Here is a 21116-nt window from a genome sequence, read left to right as displayed (position 1 = left end):
ATGAGCGATTTGTAAGCCAGAAGTTTTATGTCTAGTGGTGCGTGACGCAAATGACGCTTTAGGAAACCGAGGGATCTGTTCGCGGATGATATGATGTTGTTGATGTGCGTGTTCCAGGAAAGGTCAGATGTTAAGGTGACGCCTAGGTATTAATATGACTGAACTTGTTCGATAGCGGAATCAGAGATTAGGTATAAGAATGATAAAGGATTACGCTGGCGTTGAAATGAGACGAGTTTGCATTCAGCGGGGTTAAGATTCATTAACCAAAGATCACATCACTGTTGCAGGAGATCTAGATCTTGTTGGAGTGTAGTTTGATCAGAAATGTTAGTAACTGTGCGATAGATGACACAGTCGTCGGCAAATAAACGGATATGGGAAGATACATGAACAGGAAGATCATTAATATATATTAAAAACAAGAGGGGTGCGAGTACAGACCCTTGGGGGACGCCGGATGTTACTGGGAGGGAGCTAGAACGGGTATTTTTAATGGACACGAACTGATAGCGGTTAGTAAGAAATTGTGTGATCCATGCAAAAATGTTGGCGTGCAGGTTTAGCTGGGAAAGTTTCAACAGTAGGCGTTTGTGCGGTACCTTATCAAAGGCTTTTGGGAAGTCGAGAAAGATTGCATTGGTCTGAAAGTGACGGTCGAGAGAAGAGTGTATATCATGAATAAATATAGCAAGTTGGGTTTCACAGGATAATGATTTACGAAATCCGTGCTGGGCAGAATGAAAAAAATTGTTGGTGTCAAGAAAGTGCGTGATGTGTGATTATACGACATGTTCCATGATTTCGCAGGGGACGCCTGTTAGAGAGATGGGTCGATAATTTAGAAGGGACTGTCTGTTACCTGATTTTTGGACTGGAATGACCTTTTCCTCCTTCACGTCATCTGGTGAAATTCCTGTTTCGAGTGACAATGACAACATCATCGAAAAGTACACTGCAATACTTTCCTTAGTATTTTTTAACAATTTAGAGGTAATATTGTCTACGCCAGCCGATGATGAAAGTTTTAAGTTGTCAATGAGTGATGAAATGCCACTAACGGATAACACAACAGGGGCCATCACTGGTAGAGTCGTAGCAGGTGGCGTAGGAAACGGTACGTTAGCTTCTTTAGTGAACACTGATGAGAACGCGGTGTTAAAGATATTGGCACAAACAGTGTCGCTTACGTCTTCATTTTTATCGTTTGCAAGCGTGATATCTCGTGTTAGTTGAGGGTTTATGATTTCGCAGAATTTTCTAGGGTTAGATTTCAGGATTTTATATAAATCATTGTGATAGAATGTCTGTTTCGCTTTTTTAATTTCAGCATAATAAGCATCTTCCGCAGCATAGTACTTGCCCCATGCGCACACATTGCCATTAGGTTCGCAGCTCAGAAGAGGCGCTTTTTTTTATTTTCAAGTGTTTTCAAACTTTTGGAAAACCATGGTTTATTTTCATTGGCAGTAAAGCTCACTGTGGGGATGAATTTATTAGTCGAATCAGTTATCTTGTCCTTAAGCATTAGCCAGCTGTCATTGAGAGAACAAGAACCGAGATTTAGTTCGAAGTATGGTAGGAAATCTCGTAGTTCACGATTAATTATTTCATAACTACCCTTATCATACAAGTGAATCGTTTTGCGGAAAATGGGGCATAATTTTGGGGTGCAGTTAAATATGGTATGAATGACTTCGTGATCGCTGATTTCACGTAAGTACGCAATAGATTTTAAGCTTTCAGGGCTATTTGTTAGTACCAGGTCTAAAATGTTTAAGGATTCACTAGTGACGCGCGTTGGTTCGGTTACCTGTTGGATGAGATTAAAGTTGAGGCAAACATCGACGAATTCTCTTGCTTCAGTATTTCCCGAGGTTGGTGAAACCTGATTGAGCCAATTGATGGAGGGAAAGTTAAAATCCCCATAAAGCAGAATACGTGCGTTATAGTGTTTATTAGTTAGCTGAGATAATATTTCGTTGAGTTTGCGGGGGAAGTCTGGGTCAGTTCGAGGGGGCCTATAGCATACGCCAATTATTATTGCTTCGGGAGGGGCATGGCATATTACCCATAATGATTCTAGTTGTTAAGATGTGTTTAGAGAGCATGATAGTTCTTTTTTAGTGGCGATGAGTACGCCTCCGCCACGTGAATTTTTACGATCGTGACGAAAGACGTTAAAGTTTGGCAAATCGGCCAGTACCTCTGTATCTGAAATGTCGTCACTGAGCCATGTTTCTGTTAGTATCAGTACACTACTGCCGGATGATTGTACTAGATTAGACATGGACACGCGCTTGGGAAGAAGACTACGTATATTAGTATAAAGTACAAAAAATGACAGGTTTGCTCTTGCGTTTGTACGGGGCTGATGGTGTGCTTGCTGACGGCGACATGATCCCTACGATACAGCTCTGACAAATCCTGCTGCATTGTCAAAAATATATCGCTGCACTCCAATGTGCAGGGGTTCGAAGCGTAATGAAAATGGTTCGGACTTGCTTCTAGCAAAAGTTACAAGCTGTTTTCGTGCAGTTCGAACTGGACGCGTGAAATCTTCGCCAATGCTGAAATTAGTGCCTTTTAGTTTTGGGCCGCTCGAAAGGATAGATTCTTTAGTTTTGAAGGATGAAAGATTAACAATAATGGGTCGTTTCTGGTTAGTGTTGTAACGCCCTAGACGATGTGCACGCTCTCTATCTTTAGTCTCGACTGTAAGACCAGAGCTTTCGAGGCAGTGGTTAATGATTATTCGTTTCGATTGAGCTTATGTTTCCTTCAGGTTGGTGTCGAGAAATCCGTAAAATATTAAGTTGTTGCGTCGGGAATGGTTCTCGAAGTCGTCAAGGCGCTCTTCAATGTCACACATACGATGGGTTAGTTGACCGGTCTTAGAATTAAGGGCGTTGACTTCTGTTCAGAGAGCTAGAAGATTTTGGTATTGCTTTTCTAAGTCTGCGAGACTGGTGCTTAGATTATTGATAGAGTTGTTTGTACTTGTTAGCTAGGTTTTGAGGCTCTGCATCTCGGTTATTAAAGTGGCCTGACCCGCAAACAACTTTCTCAGTTCTTCGAGGACGATTTCGTCAGGACCGGGGTTTGTCTCTACATCCCCCGACAGCAGTAGCAAGGCGCGTATGACATCAATACATTCAGAAACAAGTAAAAGGCAGCATTGTGGGCTTCGCAGCTGCACCAAAAAGTAATCACTTGATTTTTTAGTAAGTGCTTGATACGAGTTACTAACCTGCATGATCAGGATGAACGTATTAGCTCTCTGTGAATTGGCACAGCCACGAAGCCCACATTGCGCGGTGGACGGTGGTTGCTGCTTTATAGTCTGCGCATAAGATGTCGACGTCGATAGGGCAGCTAGATTCCTTTCGATGGTCCACAGCGGGATTGGGCGCACTGCTGAAGGTCCTGCAGCATGGGTGACAGACAGGAGGAAAACGCAAGGTTCACTTCCGTTGCCAGCAGGCCCGAAGTTTTCCGGAGTGGCAGACGAGGCTGTCAGAAAGGCAGACACGAGCAGGTCGGTGATGATGTGGGCAAAAACCTGCATGATTAGGATGAACGGATTAGCGGTCTGTGAATTGGCACAGCCACGAAGCCCACATTGCGCGGTGGACGGTGGTTGCTGCTTTATAGTCTGCGCATAAGATGTCGACGTCGATAGGGCAGGTGAATTCATTTCGATGATCCACAGCGGGATTGGGGGTGCTGCTCAAGGCCCTGCAGCATGGGTGACAGGCAGGAGGAAAACGAAAGGTTCACTTCCGTTGCCAGCAGGCCCGAAGCTTCCCGGAGCGGCAGACGAGGCTGCCAGAAAGGCAAACACGAGCAGGTCGGTGATGATGCGGGCGAAAACCTGCATGATCAGGATGAACGGATTAGCGGTCTGTGAATTGGCACAGCCGCGAAGCCCACTTTTGCAGATAAGCACTACCCTTGCTATTTTACAGTCGGACGTAAGGACACCGGACGATAAGTACTGCCTGAGGATGTGAAACAGGATTATGCTTTACATAGATATGGTGTTTTTCAGTATCTTAGAATTTATTCCATCAATTCCACACAATGAAAATATTTTAAGATTTTTTATTTGTTAAGCAATACCCTCGATCGTAATGTTTATTGCTGCCATGTAATTATAATCGAAATCATGTGCAAGCGGTACCGCAGAGCTATCTTCACTTGTGAATGTGGACGTGGAAAGGGATTTAAAAGCCACAGAACACTCACTCTCAGAAAGGGCAACTGCGTTGCCATTGTGCAAGACGATTTGTGAACTTGCTTGATTTTGGCCCAATGTTTCCCAAATCTTTGTTGGATTGTTTTTGAATATTTGTGGCCGATCATTTGAAAAGCATTTATTCTTTGCTGTGAGCACGGCGGAGCAGTTTTATTTAAGGTAGGCCTTGTCATCAGCCCATGCTGATTGTGTTCCTACGCGTTTGGCGTGCCTACACATCCGCTTCTTTCTATTTTTCATGCGGCTAAGGAATTTTGTGAACCAAGGATTAGATGTACAGTTACTTAATGCGAGGAATGTATAATAATGTGGACATCTTTTTCTAAACATCAGCCAATTTTCTTCAACTGAGCTACTGTGAAAAGATGGCAGCCTTTCATGCTCCCAAAAGCAATCTAGTGCACTATTTATTGCAACGTATTTACCTTTATTTAATTACGAATGAGTTTTCACGGCATATCAGTAACGGGAGAAGGTATATTTAAAATGTCTTGAAGCAAACTATGATCACTGAAACCGTGTACACGTTCTATGTGTACAAGTGTTTCAGGATGACTTGTAAGAATAAGGTCCAGCACGTTTGAAACGCGGGTTGGCTGGGATGCAGTTTGGGAAAGTTTGCAGTCTAGGGTCAAATAAATAAATTCATTTGATGCGTTATATGACGAAGAAGGTCTGTCCCAGTCAAATAACGGGAAGTTGAAGTCACCAAATAAATAAGTAATGTTGGAGGGGAAGGCCTCAGATGCTTTCTCTAGGCTAATGCGCAATTGATCGTTAAAAGAGCTGTTTCAATCAGGTGACGGCAACAACAGCCGACGAGAATATCTTGCAGGCAACACAGACAATTTCAAAATCGGAGTTTGTGTTGACAAGTAATGATGGAATACTTTTTTGATGCCAAGAAAACACCACTTTCCCTCTCGCATGTGCGATCATACCTGTATGTATCAAAGATACTAGTAAGATTACTGATTTCAGTGTCATATACCGCGGGAGACAGCGAAGTCTCGGTGAAGGCGATAACATCTGAGTCAGCATCATCAAGATAGCTTGAAATGAGATCAACCTTTGAAATGAGGCTTTGGGGGTTTGCAAATGACACTGATTAAGACTGTAAGTTGCGATCTGGCTTTGTTGTTGGAGAATCAGCGCACGTGTTTTGGCGTAGCTATCTTTTTATTTTGACGACAGAGCCAGCGATACCGTCATAGACGTATGTCGCGGAGCCGATTCGTAGTTTGTCAACTGAAAGCTTAAATGATTTTGAAGTGTTTTCGCAAACGCAAGCAGCTTTTGCCTGGCCTGCCGAGTTGCCAGCAAAAAAGCTTCTCGCACTGAGAACGCCGTTCCCTTAAGCTTCGGTCCACAAGACCAAATTCGCTCTTTATCTTGGAAGAAAGTTAGCTTGGCGATGACAGGCCTTAATTTTCCAGCAGCCGTGTTACAGGCCTTGTTTTCCTCCGACCTCCACCCTGTCGCATTGCAACAGGGTGGAGGTCGGAAAAGTGGAGTTCAAATTCATGTTTTATGCATGTGCCTAAGAAAATCATCAAAATTGCAATATATTGTAGGTAACACTGTTTATACGTGCCTTTTAGCATTCAACAAAGCGCAGCACTCACCGCTGAGATAAGCGGTCGCACGCAGTTATATGAGAATTTCAAAATTATTTAAAAGCGGGGACCCGCGGTTGTTCGGACAGCGTCGGTAACCACCACACATCAGATAACCAACGGAACTCCTCGTTCGTAGAGCTTTATCGCGCACGGAGGTTTCTATACAGCGCCACGCCTCAAAACGAAAGCGCGCGAGTTCTTGAACTTACGTCATACCAGTGCCGTTCGCAGCGCCGCCATCAGTCGCACTCCAGGCGAATAGTTAGTTAAGCGATATACGATGAGTCAGAACAGAAACAGGGAGCTGCTCCGTTGTTCACGTTTGGTATTGAATGACGTCACGACAATTCGTCACCGATGATGTCACGAGATCCGCTATGCACTGACACTGCGGCCAGGGTGTAAACATAGCTGGCGTGCCTCTTCTGAAGCTCGAAACGGAAGTTGTCAATGTCATCCAAAGCGGAGTAAAGGTGTGCCAGTTTGTTGGAACTTACCAGTGACAAATTCAACGATGATTATGGCTACTTACTGTCTGAGCGCGGAAGCGCCGCTCTTCAATTTTTACCCTCCGGCACGTGAAATATCTGACATGCCCCGAATAGATTTGCTCGTTGCTCAGTATTGTAAGGCCCCAGGTCAACAGCGACTTACGCGCAGTTTGCAGCTGACAAAACTGAACTGTGCTCACTCCTTTGTCACTTCGTAGAGGAAAGCGCAGCTGCATCCGTCTGCTAAGAAAAGCGCAGCTTTCGAAAAAGGGTAGGCTCTTACATCACATTCACAGGATGATCCACGTTTACAAACGGGATTCCACAATCGGCTACCAATTTTAAAATTTGTTTTCTGAAAAACTAAAGGACTTTCGGCTGTCAAGTTTGACACATATCAACACGGTACCCACAAAAACGCACCTTAATAGTTTTATTGAAATCAGTGAATATCGAAAAAAACGCTGGTGGTCCCCTTTAAGTGGTCGCAGGTTGGACGCCCTACGACACAATTTTTTCTTCTCGTTTACAACAAAAGCTGTTATGAGATGAGAACCAGGGTTGCGTTAGCTGTAGTTGTACGTCACCACCACCACCAGTGTGCGTAGCCACTATCACACGAAATAAAAAAAAAACTCAGTAAATGTTAAACAAGAAGGACCCAATGGGATTCAAACCTGCGCCCTCACATTCCAGCATGTATTTTACAACTCAGCTGTGCCGGTGCTCAAAATTCCTATGTTCACAGGCCTTTGGCCGGCTTGGAGTTGAGAAGAAAATCTCGTTAATGTGAGTAGTAAAGCATTTAATAACAGCAAAGAAACAACTAGGTGTGACACAATGCGAAACGCACAACGAGTGGGCCATAATTTTCTCCAACCTATTACAAAAACTTGATTTTGTTAACGTAATAACTATGGCACTGCGGGAAAGTGTGGCAAATACAAAATCAGTTCATTATTGTGAGCGACAGCATAAAAAAAATATTGCACAAATTCCTTGCAAGTGTGCAGCGGGTGGCGGTTATTTTAGTATTTCGAAAATTCCCGTGAAATCAAAACAACGCAGTCACAATGGCGGATTTCCTTTCTGCTTGTGCAGATCCGACAGCTTCTAATACCTCTCGAACTCTAAGGACATTCTGAACATTAGTACCACCGCAGTTGAGACACCCGAGGTTACTGTCAGTTCGTGGACACAGTGAATTTATAATAAATAAACTGGATGATTCCTTAGCATGAGCTGCGCTTGATGGCCCTATTTTATCCATACTGCCAGAAGTTGAATATACTACCGCATCAAGAAATAGCGAATCAGCAATGTGTACTGATATGACAGAAACAATAACTACAAGAATAGAATATAATCACTCCAAGTTTCCATGGCGACCCTAGAGGAGTGAGTCCAGAAAGCTTGAAGTTTTCATCACTGGAGGTTGATGCCTCGTCCCCCTCTAAACCTGCATCTACACAGAGCTGGTCAGGTGATATCACCCATCTGTGCATTCTGTGGAAAAATGGAATAAATTAAACATTATGTTTTATCTTGTCGCCAATCATATATACTTAGAAAAAGACTTCTAGTCTTTTCATTTCTGAATATAGGCGTTACGTTCACGGCGGGAACTGTACTGAACTTTGGTGCCTCAGTTTTGGAACATTGCCACAAGGATGCATTCAATGCCATTGGCGATTATAATCAGGCTTCCAAACCCATCCCACTGTGATCTCAAATCGAATAATTATTATTTTGAACCATAAAAAACGCTCATTCTGAATAATTAGCTGAAGTAAACGCAGCTGTGTGCTCATTTCAACACATAAAAGCTCAAAATCTCTCAAATTCATTTTGCTATTATTTCTTATTCTTTTTTACTTTTCCTTTTCTTTTCTGTAGTTTTCCTTACATTAGTTATACTCTAATACGAATTCATTCTTATTCATAATATAATGCTCACAAAAAAGTGCAGTATGGCTGATCCTTCTGAGTGGATGCGAGCTATGTGTCCGGACAAACAAACAAACAGAGAAAAAAAACTGCCTACTACATAATGATTTATAGCATAGTGGGTGCCCTACAAGTGTGCTTGCAGCAGCTGCCCGAAGAATGTGAAAGAAGCTATGGAAAGCCACTCTTCCAGCTTTTGCTGTGACAGTGCTGACTGCTCCGCGTAGACCTGGTATTTTCTTTTTCAACGCAATTTGTGCAAGTATATATTACAATGTCGTATCTGTGACGAAAGTACGTCAGCGGAGCTGTAATGGGCTCAAGAATAAAACGATTTTGTGTTAAAAAAGAGGAAGCAGGCGTCAGTAAAACTTTTTTTGGGCCTAGTTGGCTCATCATCATGGAGGTGCTTTTACAGCTCAAACAAAGACACACCACAAAGAAAGAAACTACACACAAAAGCACTGACTAGTTACTGATTTTATTTCGGAAAAGTCACTGCATATATACCTGCAAGGCAGCCATACCACACACACGTGACGCAATCGACGAAAATCACACACAAAATGATACTCCGAGTTGATAAATGAAGCAGTGTATTACATACGCAAAGAAACGAAATCAAACTCGGATGGGTGCAGGGAGAGAGAGGTGTCACTTACGCAAAGATCAGTAGTTTTTCTAATATTATAGGCTTCCAAATCCTATGATAATATAGCCTATCATTTATATAGCTCATCGTTGCTCCTGCCAAGGATCGACGTCCCTTCAAATCGTGTCTCACAATTGCAGCAAACGTTATTATGCGCCACAAGATGAGCTCCATTACAGCCATTCTTGCTAATCTTTTTTGAGTGTTCCCTTAGCCACTTGTTTATTCGTCTGCAGTTTTTCCAATATAGAACTTACCCCAAGATAGTAGGATGGCATAAACCACGCTGACGGCACACAAGACGTAAATCATACCATATCGAATTTTGCACCCTCCTCTGTTCATACCGCTGGTGTGGGAGAAGAGCTAAGAAAACTTGTACGGGGCAGACAGCACCAAATTAACACCACGTCTGCCTGCCACTTTCTTGAGCACCACAGGCCTCCTTTTGTCCTGTAAGGCGTCCACCCGCTTGGTGGATATCTTTTTCTCAATGAACGTTTCCGTCACTGCAGTCAAGACCGACTTGGGGAACTCAGCAGCCAAAGGTCAGCCGATGTGATTTGCGAAGCTATCTTGCATTTTGTGAGTGCATGATTTTCGAAGAGCCACTTCCATGGCCGTCATCGCTATTCGTCGTTTTACAATTTTCGAATGTGCCGAATTAAAAGGTAGCAAATTTTAGTTTGCCCGTGGTTGGTAGGACCAACTCACTTGAGGTTCACAAAACTCGAGCCTTAACTCTAAAAACTATAAAACGTGTTTCAGCGGGAGCTCAAATGTAAAAACAAAGCCTCGTCTGCCGGTGTTGGCTAAAATAATCCAGAACCTTAGTGACGTAGTACTCGTAGGAGGAGTGTGGAGAGAATAAAACCAAAAAAAAATATCGACATACCTAAAACTCTTTAGAACTTTTCTTGTGCTAAGGCATTCGCTTGAAGAACCATCCATATTTGCTAAAGCTATCTACAAGTAGAGGCACCACACAGAACACAATACATATGCCACTGCGCTTGAAATATGACTGATCATTAAAAACAATGAAATTGATCTTAAGATAAACCTCTAAAACGCTCAAGACATCGCTCAGAGAAACACTGACAAAATTTTGAAAATCACAGCCCCGAACCCCTCAATTCTCGGCTACAATGAAGACATAAGCTCATGCTGAGGTACAGAATAAAACAAATCTTCAATTTCAACTGAGAAACGATATCTCGCATTAGTATATCCACTGAAGATCTGCACCACATCATCTGCATTTTACGTACAAAGTTCATCATTGTATGCCAGCGACTTCAATTTCTTCTGCAAAAACGCTTTCTTATGTTTGTGAATTTTTGTAAAAAATGGAATTAACATCGCTTGCCAAAAACATACGAAATAGTAGAGGCAACTCTTTAACTGTGTTTTTCACGGCCAAGACCTATTAGACAGAACTACATTTCAGAACCATTATCAGTGAATCGGGGTGCTGGCAACACAATCTTAGCCTGTTTTTGCAGAATAAATTGAAGTTGCTTGTGTACAATGATCCATTTTGTACGAAAAATTAAGATGATGCTGGGCAGGTCTTTAGTGGAAATACTAATGTGGGATATGCCTTATCAGTTTACATTGAGGCATTGTTTTTTTCTGTACCTCAGCTAGATTTTATGCCTACCGTTCAAGTGTTCATTCAGGGTTTTGGGGCTCTTCCTTTTCAGAATTTTGTTGGTGTTTCTTTGAGCAATTTAGTGAGCCTTTTACAGTTTTATAGTAAGATCACTTATATCGCTTTTAGTGACCAGTCATATTTGCAGCGTAACGGCATATGTAATTGATTGATGATGATTGATTGATATGTGGGGTTTAACGTCCCAAAACCACTATATGATTATGAGAGACGCCGTAGTGGAGGGCTCCGGAAATTTAGACCACCTGGGGTTCTTTAACGTGCACCCAAATCTGAGCACACGGGCCTACAACATTTCCGCCTCCATCGGAAATGCAGCCGCCGCAGCCGGGATTCGAACCCGCAGCCTGCGGGTCAGCAGCCGAGTACCTTAGCCACTAGACCACCGCGGCGGGGCAACGGCATATGTATCATGTCCTGTCTGGTTCCTCTTCTTGTAGATCTTTTTTAGCAAATATCGGTGGTTCTTTAAAAAATGCTTTAAGGCGGAAAAGTTCTAAAGGTTTTTAGGTATATCAATAATTTTTGGATTTATTATCTCCAGACATCTCTTACCATGACTCGGTGACTAAGATGGTGGATGATTTCAGCCCACACCGGCAGACGAGGTCTTGTTTTTACATATGAGCGCCCGCTGAAACGCGTTTTATAGTTCTTAGAATCAAGGCTCGAGTTTTGTGAACATCCCGTGTGTTGGTCCTACCACCTGCACGCAAACAAAGATTTGCTACCTTATAAGTCGGCACATTCGGAAATTGTAAAAAGAGGAATTGCGATGGCGGTCATGGAAGTGGCTCTTAAAAAATCATGCACTCACAAAATGCAAGATAAGTTCACAAATCACATAGGCCGACGTTTAGCTGCTGGGTTCCCCAAGTCGGTCTTGACTGCAGTGAAGGAAATGGTCATTCAGAAAAAGAGATCCACCAAGCGGGGTGACGCCTTATCGGACAAAGGGAGGCCTGTGGTGTCCCGTATATGCATCTGACCTCCAAGCAGCTCAAGAAAGTGGCAGACAGACACGGTGTCACTTTGGCGCCGTCTGCCCCAAACAAGCTTTCTAAACTTCTCCCGCACCTGCGGTATGAGCAGAGGAGGGTGCGTATTTCGACACGGTGTGACCTATGTCCCGTGTGCCGTCGGCGTGGTTTATGCCATCCCGCTATCACGTGGTAAATTCTATATAAGAAAAACTGGAAGGTGCATAAACCAGCAGCTCAGAGAACATTCGCAAAAAGTTAGCAAGAATGTCGATAAAGAAGCCCATCTTGTGGCACATAGTAACGCTTGCTGCCATTGTGAGGCGCAATTTGAAGGGACGTCGATCCTTTGCAGGATCAACAATGAACATGCGCTGCTGGCTTTCGAAGCCTATCATATCCGTAAAAACGCTCATCTTTGCAAAAGTGCCACCTCTCTTCCCCTGCACCCATCGGAGTTTGATTTGATTTATTTGAGTATGTAATACACAGCTTCATTTTTCATCTGAGCTTACAATTTTGTGGGTGTCTTTTTGTCGATTGAGTGACGTATGTGCGGTATCACTGCCTGGGAGGTATATATGCATTGACTTTCCCAAAATAAAATCATTTGTAAGTCAGCGCTTGTCTGTGTGGTCTTTTACTTTGTGGTACGTGTGTCTGTGTTTGCGCTGTAAAAGTACCTCCATGAAGTAAGCGTGACACTCAAAGGAGAGAAAGGGAAGACAATGGAAGAAAAATATAAAGAGAAAGACATACATATAGAGAGAGGATAATTGATTTTTAGGTGTGGTTTAACATTCTAAAGTACCATAGATTAAGGGAGACACCATAGTGAAGGGCTTCGGAAATATGGACCACCTAGGGTTATTAAAGTGCACCCAAATTTGAGCACATCGGCTTCTATTGAAATTTCAGCCACTACAGCTGGGATTTGATCCCGCGACCGGCGGGTCAGCAGCCGAGTACCTTAGCCACTATACCACCATGGCGACTTAACGATGAAGGAGAAAAAATGGGAACAATAAAGAAAGAACAGAAAAAAACAATAAAAAATAGGAAAGAAAAAAACGAAGCCAAAAAGAATTAAAAAACGAAAGCTGCCCAGCTGCGCCTTCTTTCAGGCTGGCGTCCCTAATTTCAAACTGCCTTAACTTTTCTTGTTCTAGTGTTGATCATTTCTCGTCGTTTTTGCTAACGTCCATGTAAGTTTTCAAATGAGCGTCGGCAGCAGGGCAACATTTCTTCGTTAGAAGTGTTGTTTGCAGGTAAAAAACCAGAAAATTCACTTTCAATCTTTGCTTTCAGGTTAAACTTTCTTATCAAACACCGCGGTTACCCTTTTGACAAATTTTCATGGTTCATACAAAATGAAGAAACAAGCATGGCGTCCAAGATACAAGTTGTTACAATGAATAAAACATTTGTTTAGTGCCGTAGTTAAAAATCTGTCCAGCAGATAGAAAATGATTTTTACAAGGCACACTTTTAATGCCAAGCCAATTCATACCTGTCTTGGAACTTCTGCTAAGCAGAGAATACAACGAATTAAGTTTGACTTAAATGCATGATTTTTGTATTGCTTGGATAGGGATGAGCCTCGAAATAATTTACGAACTTTTGTTGCCACATGAAACGTGGTGTTTAGTCATAAAAGTATAGCTGTGGAATATCCAATGCAAAGCAGACCAGAACTAATAAACACCCTGTGAATACACTGCGCAGAACTAAGCATTAGAACATGAAGTCTAGCAACACCATTACACAAGCTGTTGTAGTAGAGAAGTTGCGTAGCTGTAATAAATCATGCTCTACACTGACCGTTGTGGATGTCTTCGGCAATTTTAGTGTTCTGGCAGCTGATGGACTTTAAGAGGGCATTGATCACATCGTTTAGGGCTGTCCGTATGGGCTCCTTCTGGTTACAGCCTTCGTAGACACCGGCAGCGCAGCGCCATAGGTCCATCGACACGCTACTGCAAACGCGAAAAAAAAACAGAGGGGCTTTACCAAAACTATTATTGCACGTTAGTGTGGTAGCAGAGCATATGGGGACAACGCAGGAGGTGTTGCTTGGGCGAGTTTCAATGACAATAAAGAACAAATTTGAAGCGCGAGAACAAGGACCGAAGAGAAGAGTGCACACGACGAGCGCGGAGGTGACAAAGCTCGTTATTCCCCTTTGATCGGTGACTGAAATTCTCACAGCAATCCTTGATCATTAGTGGCTCCATCTTCTCTAGTACTCACGCAGAATGGAAGCACTGTTTTGCGTTCAACTTAGATAACGCTTTTCAGAATTCGGGCACATTGAGCCACAGTATTGATTTTCATACCCTAATAGGCTTGGTACTTGTCTCATTTTTACACAGTAATATTCCATTTACATTTAGTTTTTTATACTTTCTTTTTACAGCAGATAGGAGTACGCATAGGATCCTGCACCGCCCTGGTTTTCAATGGCGTTTTACTAGGCAGTTTGGGCTGTAAAGTTGAAACCAATTGAGTCACACGACTGCAGTAAGGATGATATTGAGTTGTTTGAAGTGCTACTGGTACGTATAGCCAGCTTCTGCTACCATTTTGGACCTATTACTTCCGCAATAATAACCTCTTAAGTCCAACACTTAGCATTCTTCCAACGACAGGCTACCTTTGGCCCTGTCGTTCTTCAAAAGCCGAGCTTGTTACAGCTAAGCGTTAGATCTGAAAGAAGGCTGCTCCCATATTTCCTCTGCGCACTTGAAGATCGTAAACCATGCTATTTCAAGAGCGTTCATGAAGGCAGAGCTGATCAGGTCCTGCGGAAATTGAGTTTGGGTGAGCTCATGCTCACAAGTATCACTTCTGTATATTGCAGGCCCCGAGTAACGCTTTTCATGATGTTACCCAAACACTTGCTGTGCGAACACGGCCTCAAAATCACTTAAGTCAGAGAGGTGCTTGCAGCAAACCTTAACCAGTATGTGCACAGGACTGTTCAATTGGTGATGACGTAAAGAGAGAAAAATAAAAGGAGCTAGCCCTACTGAAAAAAACATATGCCGTCATGCAAAAGGTACACGAATTCCGTATATTGTCTGCATGAAATATACGTACTTCGTACAGACTTATGCGGATGCATGCGGAAATTGTAAAGAAGTGTGGAAAGCAGCATATGGCACATGGGGATATCCGTATCTGTTTACCATAGCCTCTAATATTTTCTTGCCTGCCGGATAAGCGTGAAACGCCCGTCATCTATGACAGAGCAACCAGCGCAAAATTAAGGGTCTTTGTACTTGGCCTTTGAGATCAGCAGTTTTGGCGTTTGCTAATTTTAGAGGCTATGACTTGTATTGAAGGGGTTGCCTGCTGAATTAGCGCGGAACGCCCTTCATTTATGACGACGTGACTTACGTAGGGTTAATTAAAAATAATTATAACAACGTTTACGCTTTTTCAAATTTTTTACGTTGTTTTTGTTGCATACGGGCTGCGAAAACGTAAAGTTTATTTGAAGAAAACCCTACTTAAGTGGTGCCACCACCGCTGTTCCGACGATGGCCGCTTCCCAAGTGAACGCTGATAATCTGGCAGGCAAGCGGAATCTAGGAGGCTGGTTTTATACAAAACAACCATATGGCGATAAGAAAACTATAACATTTTTATCCGTCCAATCCTTGAATACTCATCTGTGGCTTGGGATTCTCACATTCAAGTAAATATTGACAGAATCTAAATGATTTTAAGAAAATAATTCGATTTGTTTGTAATTCTTATTGCTATCTTACGTCTCCCAGTGACGTTTTGGAAAGAGCTGGCCTACATACATTGCAGGTAAGATGGCAACACGATCTAATAAAGTACATGTTTTTTTACCATAATAACCTCCGAATAAACAAGGATGCGTATATATAAACTGTTCTCCGCCACTCTACTCATTACAATCTTCTGAAAATACTGAAGGAGTATTCCTGCAAAACAACCACCGTTAACACTCACTTTTTTTTTTTGCGAACTGTCACTAGCTGGAATACTCTGCCTGGGGATTTTTTTAAACTGCGAAAACGTTCGGTCGTTTATGGAAAAACTTAGACACGGGCATTCACGTGACTTTCATCTTCTTTAAACCTTCTCTGTATTAGTTCTTGAGATATAATTATGGTATGCTTGTATTCAGGGCTTTGTATTCTGACTCATTGGTGACTTTCTCCCTGGTAAATGGCGGCTCTTTTTTTTCAACATTTTATTTTTTTTAATTTCTTGAGCAGAAACTTGTCATCATTGCAGTTGTGTTGTTTTCTTGCTTTCTTTTTTCCCGTGTGCGCATGTGGTAATTGCTAATATTGTGTAAGTACTGGCATTTCACTTTTTCTCAATATTGTAGCTACGCTTGGGATGTATTATTTTTGTTGCGTTTCTATATGCTACCTACTTTGTATCGCCCACACCTGCCTAAGGTTTCATGTGAGAGGCTGGCAGTATTTCTGAAATGAATAAATAAATATGAATTATGTGGATCGTTCGAATCATATGGAAGTCGGATCCATATGATCACATGAATCATTCATCTGACGTACGAAAATCACAAACTTTGCATCTGCTGTGTAGAAATACCCATGTGCCATATTTAAACTTAGAAGTGTGGTTGTTTGGGCTAGTTGGTATGACATGACGATAGTTATAGCGCGAAAGCAGAACAATGACAAACGGACGTCTCCTTCATGTCCCTTCGTCTTCGTTCTGCTCTTACGCTATAACTATCGCCAAAATTAAAGCATGGCGTTCTACAGAAGGAAGAGACATGGGTGAGTTAGACGGAACCCATAAGTCTGCGTTTCTTGCAGAAAACATTTGTACAACAAAAGTAAAAGTTTTAGTTCATTACCTTGTTATAAAATATGCATACTGTTTATTCAGTTGTTTCTGAACACATTGTTCTTCAAATATTATTTTCGGCTAATAAAAAAACAACGTTCATAAATGAAGGTATATCGATACTATACAAAAGTATTAAAATCCGGTATTTCCAACGCACTGCTTGATGTGATGTAATTCAAAGCAGTCAGCTGCATACATACAACATCTTGTTTGTCTTTTAGGCAAAAAATTAGGTCATTCTTGTTAGACATCTAGTCTGCTACATATATAGCCTATGCTTTTATGTATGTGTGCACATACAATCATGCTGGTGTATATACGCTCTGATAATGATGCCTGTATTATGGTATTTACAATGCATTACGTGTCATTTATGTTCATTAGGCGTTCATGTCAAACCACATTAACAAAACGGCTGGAAGTGCATGAAGACAGTCACGTTATTCAAGCTAGATGAGACATGCATGTCATGACTTCCATGTTAGGGCCTGCCATTCACATTCCTCTAAAGTCATGTCCCGCAATATCCAATTTGGTACATGTAAAGCTAGTGAAACTGCCATAAGTGCAGCATGAGCCTGGCTTCGAAGTCACTTTACTCAAGTTTGTCATACAAAAATGTTATGTGACGCCAATTTTGGTATATTTCTATTTGTATAAATGGCCGGCAGCTCCCCGAGAACATGTCATGTATATCATGCTGTACATGACATGTATGTCATGATTATCATGTCACAAGCTACAACATATGGTAATCATAGACTCATGTCATGCATTACCAATTGAGATATATCAAAAAAGAAAACTGTAGCACGAGTACCGACACCATGGCATGTTTATTGTGACATTCATAACTTACATGTCATTATTTTCATGTTATGACCAAAGATTTATGATAGTCGTACAGTCATGTTACGTCATACTAATTTTGGTATATATCCCATTAGCAAAATGACCAGGAAAGCACAAAGTCATAGGCAGCTACGGAAACACTCAAAATTGTTGAATAAATGCTTCGTGCTTAAGAACACAAATAGAATCATCAGCACAAATATATAACTGAAGAACGAAGAACAGATGTATGAACCAAGTTTGTTTTTGTGCTCTAACTTCCTATGGACAGTCGGTAGTATTGATCTACATGATTAATACATCTTTTTACTACACAGGCACATGAATTGAAACCGAGGTAAAAGGCGAACTGGGTTGAGCTGATCTGCTATCCTACAGTATAAGGCCGAGTCAGAAAAAGACTTCCACGTGAAGGCACGACCGTTATGTTACCAATGACTCTTATGCATCCTAATACAGAAGCTCCGTGTTGAAGATCTCAAACCTCGTGTCAAGCTGCTTCATTATTAGTTTTCAAGTTTCCGAGCGAGCAAGTTGTCAAATAGCCATTTTCATGTACAGACGTATGAAGCAAATTTGTTTGTGTGCTTTGCTTTCTTTTAGACAGCTGGTAGTATTGATCCACAGGATTATTGCCTCTTTCAGCTACACAGCTACATGAAGTAAAACAAAAGAAAAAGAGAAGAAAAGGCAATAAAATGTCAGTGGTGTTAACCAGGTGGAACTGATTAGCTATTCTACATTACAGGGGCGCGGGGTCAGATTAAGAATTCCAGGTGAAGGCACGACCGTTCTGTATAATTGCGAAACAGTGCTCATCAGTGATGCATGTATTGCCATGTATAGAGCTGCGTTATTTTTAAAATTTACAGTAGTAGGTTTTCAAATGGCAGTGCAGATCATTATTGCAATGACATGCTATACGATGACTTTGAAGGCTCTATTTTGGTGAGAAGTTTGCAGATGCAACAGGTGCCTTAGAAAATATATCATTGCTACATGTACACACAAGTGCAACACATATATTACTTTGCAGCAAAGTGAGGAAGGTTGAGTTTCACGAGGCTTTGTGCGTATCACCTTGTTAATTGCTAGCCGGCCATCGGTTCTTGGTAGATGCCTCAAACATGCTGCAAAGAAATGAATGCCTGTGCGAAAAACAATGGCTTTTTTAAACTATCCTAGAATGCCTACTGAAAGCCCAGTTTTAAGGTGCTGCCTTTGCCATACTTGTCTTTGTGTGAAGGATGAATTTTGAAACAAGTAACATTGCTACAGGCTTTCTATGTCTTGACTTGGTGCCCCTATTATGAATTCGCGCAGCTCAGTTATATGTTTCAGTCATTATTTTTTGTAATTTTAGGAACTGAATAGTGTCAAAAAAAATAAAAGTAACTGTTTGCAAGCAAACAAAGTGCCAACAATGTATTCAGTTGTAATATTGTTTTTCTGTAGTTTCAGCACTCAACTCATAAAAAATAGCGAATGGGAAACAAACGGAAGAACTGCATTATACTCATCGAAATTTGAACCTGCGATGACATACCGTGACTTGAAGAGCGCAATGCTGCTGCGTCAGCTTGCTGAGCGACTCGCACATCACTGGTAAGTGTTGTTTATTGAAATGAATAAACGTGCTATACACCTCCCGGCTGCGGCGGCTGCATTTCCCATGGAGGCGAAAATGTTGTAAGCCCGTGTGCTCAGATTTGGGTGCACGTTAAAAAAACCCAGGTGGTCGAAATTTGCGGAGCCCTCCACTACGTCGTCTCTCATAATTATATGGTGGTTTTGGGACGTTTAACCCCACATATCAATCAATCAACGTGCTATACAGCTACTTTCGAGCATTTGCAAGGTGCGTTATGCAATCGTACCTATTATTGCCGACATATATTTTGTGACCGGATCTACGCCGCACAATTTTCTGACATCTTTTTGCTATGAAATGCCTATCAAACGCTTCTGAAAACGGGAATTTCCACCCGTACACACAAGCGTGAGCAAATGAAGCTTGTTTATCGAGGCTTTCGTGCAACTTATTCTGCTAGCGCGCGTAATTGGAGTGACACGCGGTTAACCCCGGAATCTAGCTGTGTTCCATTCAGTATCTGTCTCGATCGATCTCAAAGGAAGAGCAGGGAACTACGCTGATGCATTGCATACGGCGGTGCCGAGCGTACCGGTGAAATCAGCTGATCATGGTGGCTTGCCTTTGTTTTAACGCATCGAAACAGCTTGCCTTGAAAGATAGCACACTGCACTACGTACGCATTACTGCTTTATAGATATTTTCTGATTCAATTAGAACGCAGAGGCAACAACTCTAAGTGGCAACAATCTAACGTTAAGCCGCATTACTACGTCCTTGGTAGCACTGGAAGCCTGCCGTTTGGTAGAACAAAAATAACAAAAACTGTTGAAAAGTGTTCTAGCTCATGGTATTTGCACTGTTCTTCATATTAATCCACTATTTTTGTTTTAAAACGACTTCGCCAACTATCATGCGCCCTTTTTCAGTTTCACACGAAGATGTTTTTGTTTGTTTTTTCGTAGACAAGTCAAGCCAAAGCTATTCACCGCCAAAGACAGCGTTACTTGAGCGTTGTCATTACGTCCTGTAGAAGATTCAAGGTAAAAGCATTAAATTAGCGCAAGGAAGCTGCGTTCCGCGTTTGTGTGATGTGAAAATATTGTGCGCGATTCCCGTGTTTCTTGGTGTGCCGATGATGTTCGAGTCGTTCAAGGAATCAACGAAATGCGTCATGCACCGAGGACTCCGAGGTTATGGCTGACGCCCGCGGTGACATGCTTGATGCAAGTATCCAAAAAGTTGAGGTAAGTGGGACAGGTTATCATGTAAAGTGTGCAACTCCGCGCAAGGCTTGTGTTACCGCACTTGGGTAGGCGTCGTAAATGGGCCTTACGCTCTCTTGCGTGTGCGCGTTACTAATTCGCTTTGAGTACGCTGATAGTTGCGGAGGCATGGCTCATCGGCACTGCCTTACGGCAGCGAATTCCCGAAAACTGTGAACATGCGTGTGTGTAACGATGGAGTTACTTTAGCTGCATTGTAGTAAGCAGGACGCTAGCGACGCTTGCTTAGTTGTTAATAAAACGAAGTTTGCAGTGCCGATTGCGGCTGGCCAGCTTGCGTTCAGGGAGGTTATAATTTTTATCTTGACTCAATTCACCTAGTGAACCACCTGAGTGGTTATAAAAAGCATATATTCACAGTGAAGTGGATAGTGGTTATTGTGAACTCAGCACTGTCTTGAGCTAGGTCAGCGTAATCATGTGTTTTCCCTGTGTTGAGAAAGATGTTCATGCAATCGTGTGTATAAATGCACGTCGTCTTCGTTTGCCAGTAATTTTGTACCAGCCAGCATTCATGCTAGCCGTCTGACTATTAATTTCTAAACACCATGTTAGACTTGATAATATGCTGAAGTTTTGCATTTTAAGAATGTGCTGCCAGCTAGTAGTAGAATGCATTACGCTGCTGTGTGGCAGTGGAGTGCATCACTGTAAAGATTTTAACATCCATATGGGTGTATTTTTGTCCAATGGGCAACATCCTTGCAGGGTGTTTAGGAACACCCTAAACAATAAGGTGTTTAGGAACACCCTGAAACTGTAAAATGTAAAGAAACGTTACATCCTACTTTGATGGGGGTTTATGAACACCCCTAAACTATGGGTGTAGGTTCTGTTGGATGAAAGTACACCCATGCGAGTGGGGTGTAACACTAAAAAACTCTTTGAAACGATGGCAATTA

At 42.1% G+C, this 21116-nt stretch overlaps 2 protein-coding genes across 19 annotated transcripts in view; one reads left to right on the top strand and one right to left on the bottom strand.

Moving 5' to 3' along the window:
• The window catches only part of LOC119173543 (uncharacterized), a 699991-nt gene that overhangs the window by 227639 nt on the left and 451236 nt on the right, over positions 1-21116 (bottom strand). The window contains exon 5 of one of the 2 annotated variants that reach the window (XM_037424351.2): positions 13444-13595. In XM_037424351.2, the coding sequence (XP_037280248.2) occupies positions 13444-13595 (152 nt within the window). Of the gene's footprint in view, positions 1-13443; positions 13599-21116 lie in introns of both variants that reach the window. The other variant, XM_037424350.2, reaches the window with a different exon arrangement.
• The window catches only part of LOC142818109 (uncharacterized), a 495850-nt gene continuing 494255 nt past the window's right edge, over positions 19522-21116 (top strand). For all 17 annotated transcript variants that reach the window (XR_012895582.1, XR_012895581.1, XR_012895580.1 and 14 more), the window contains exon 1: positions 19522-20175. The gene's annotated coding sequence lies outside the window, so the exon portion shown is untranslated. The remainder of the gene's footprint in view (positions 20176-21116) is intronic.

The sequence above is a fragment of the Rhipicephalus microplus genome, chromosome 5, assembly GCF_043290135.1.
Source record: "Rhipicephalus microplus isolate Deutch F79 chromosome 5, USDA_Rmic, whole genome shotgun sequence".
NCBI classification, from domain to species: domain Eukaryota; kingdom Metazoa; phylum Arthropoda; class Arachnida; order Ixodida; family Ixodidae; genus Rhipicephalus; species Rhipicephalus microplus.
Note: the sequence above shows the minus strand (reverse complement) of the source record. Positions and strands in the feature narration are given on the sequence as shown.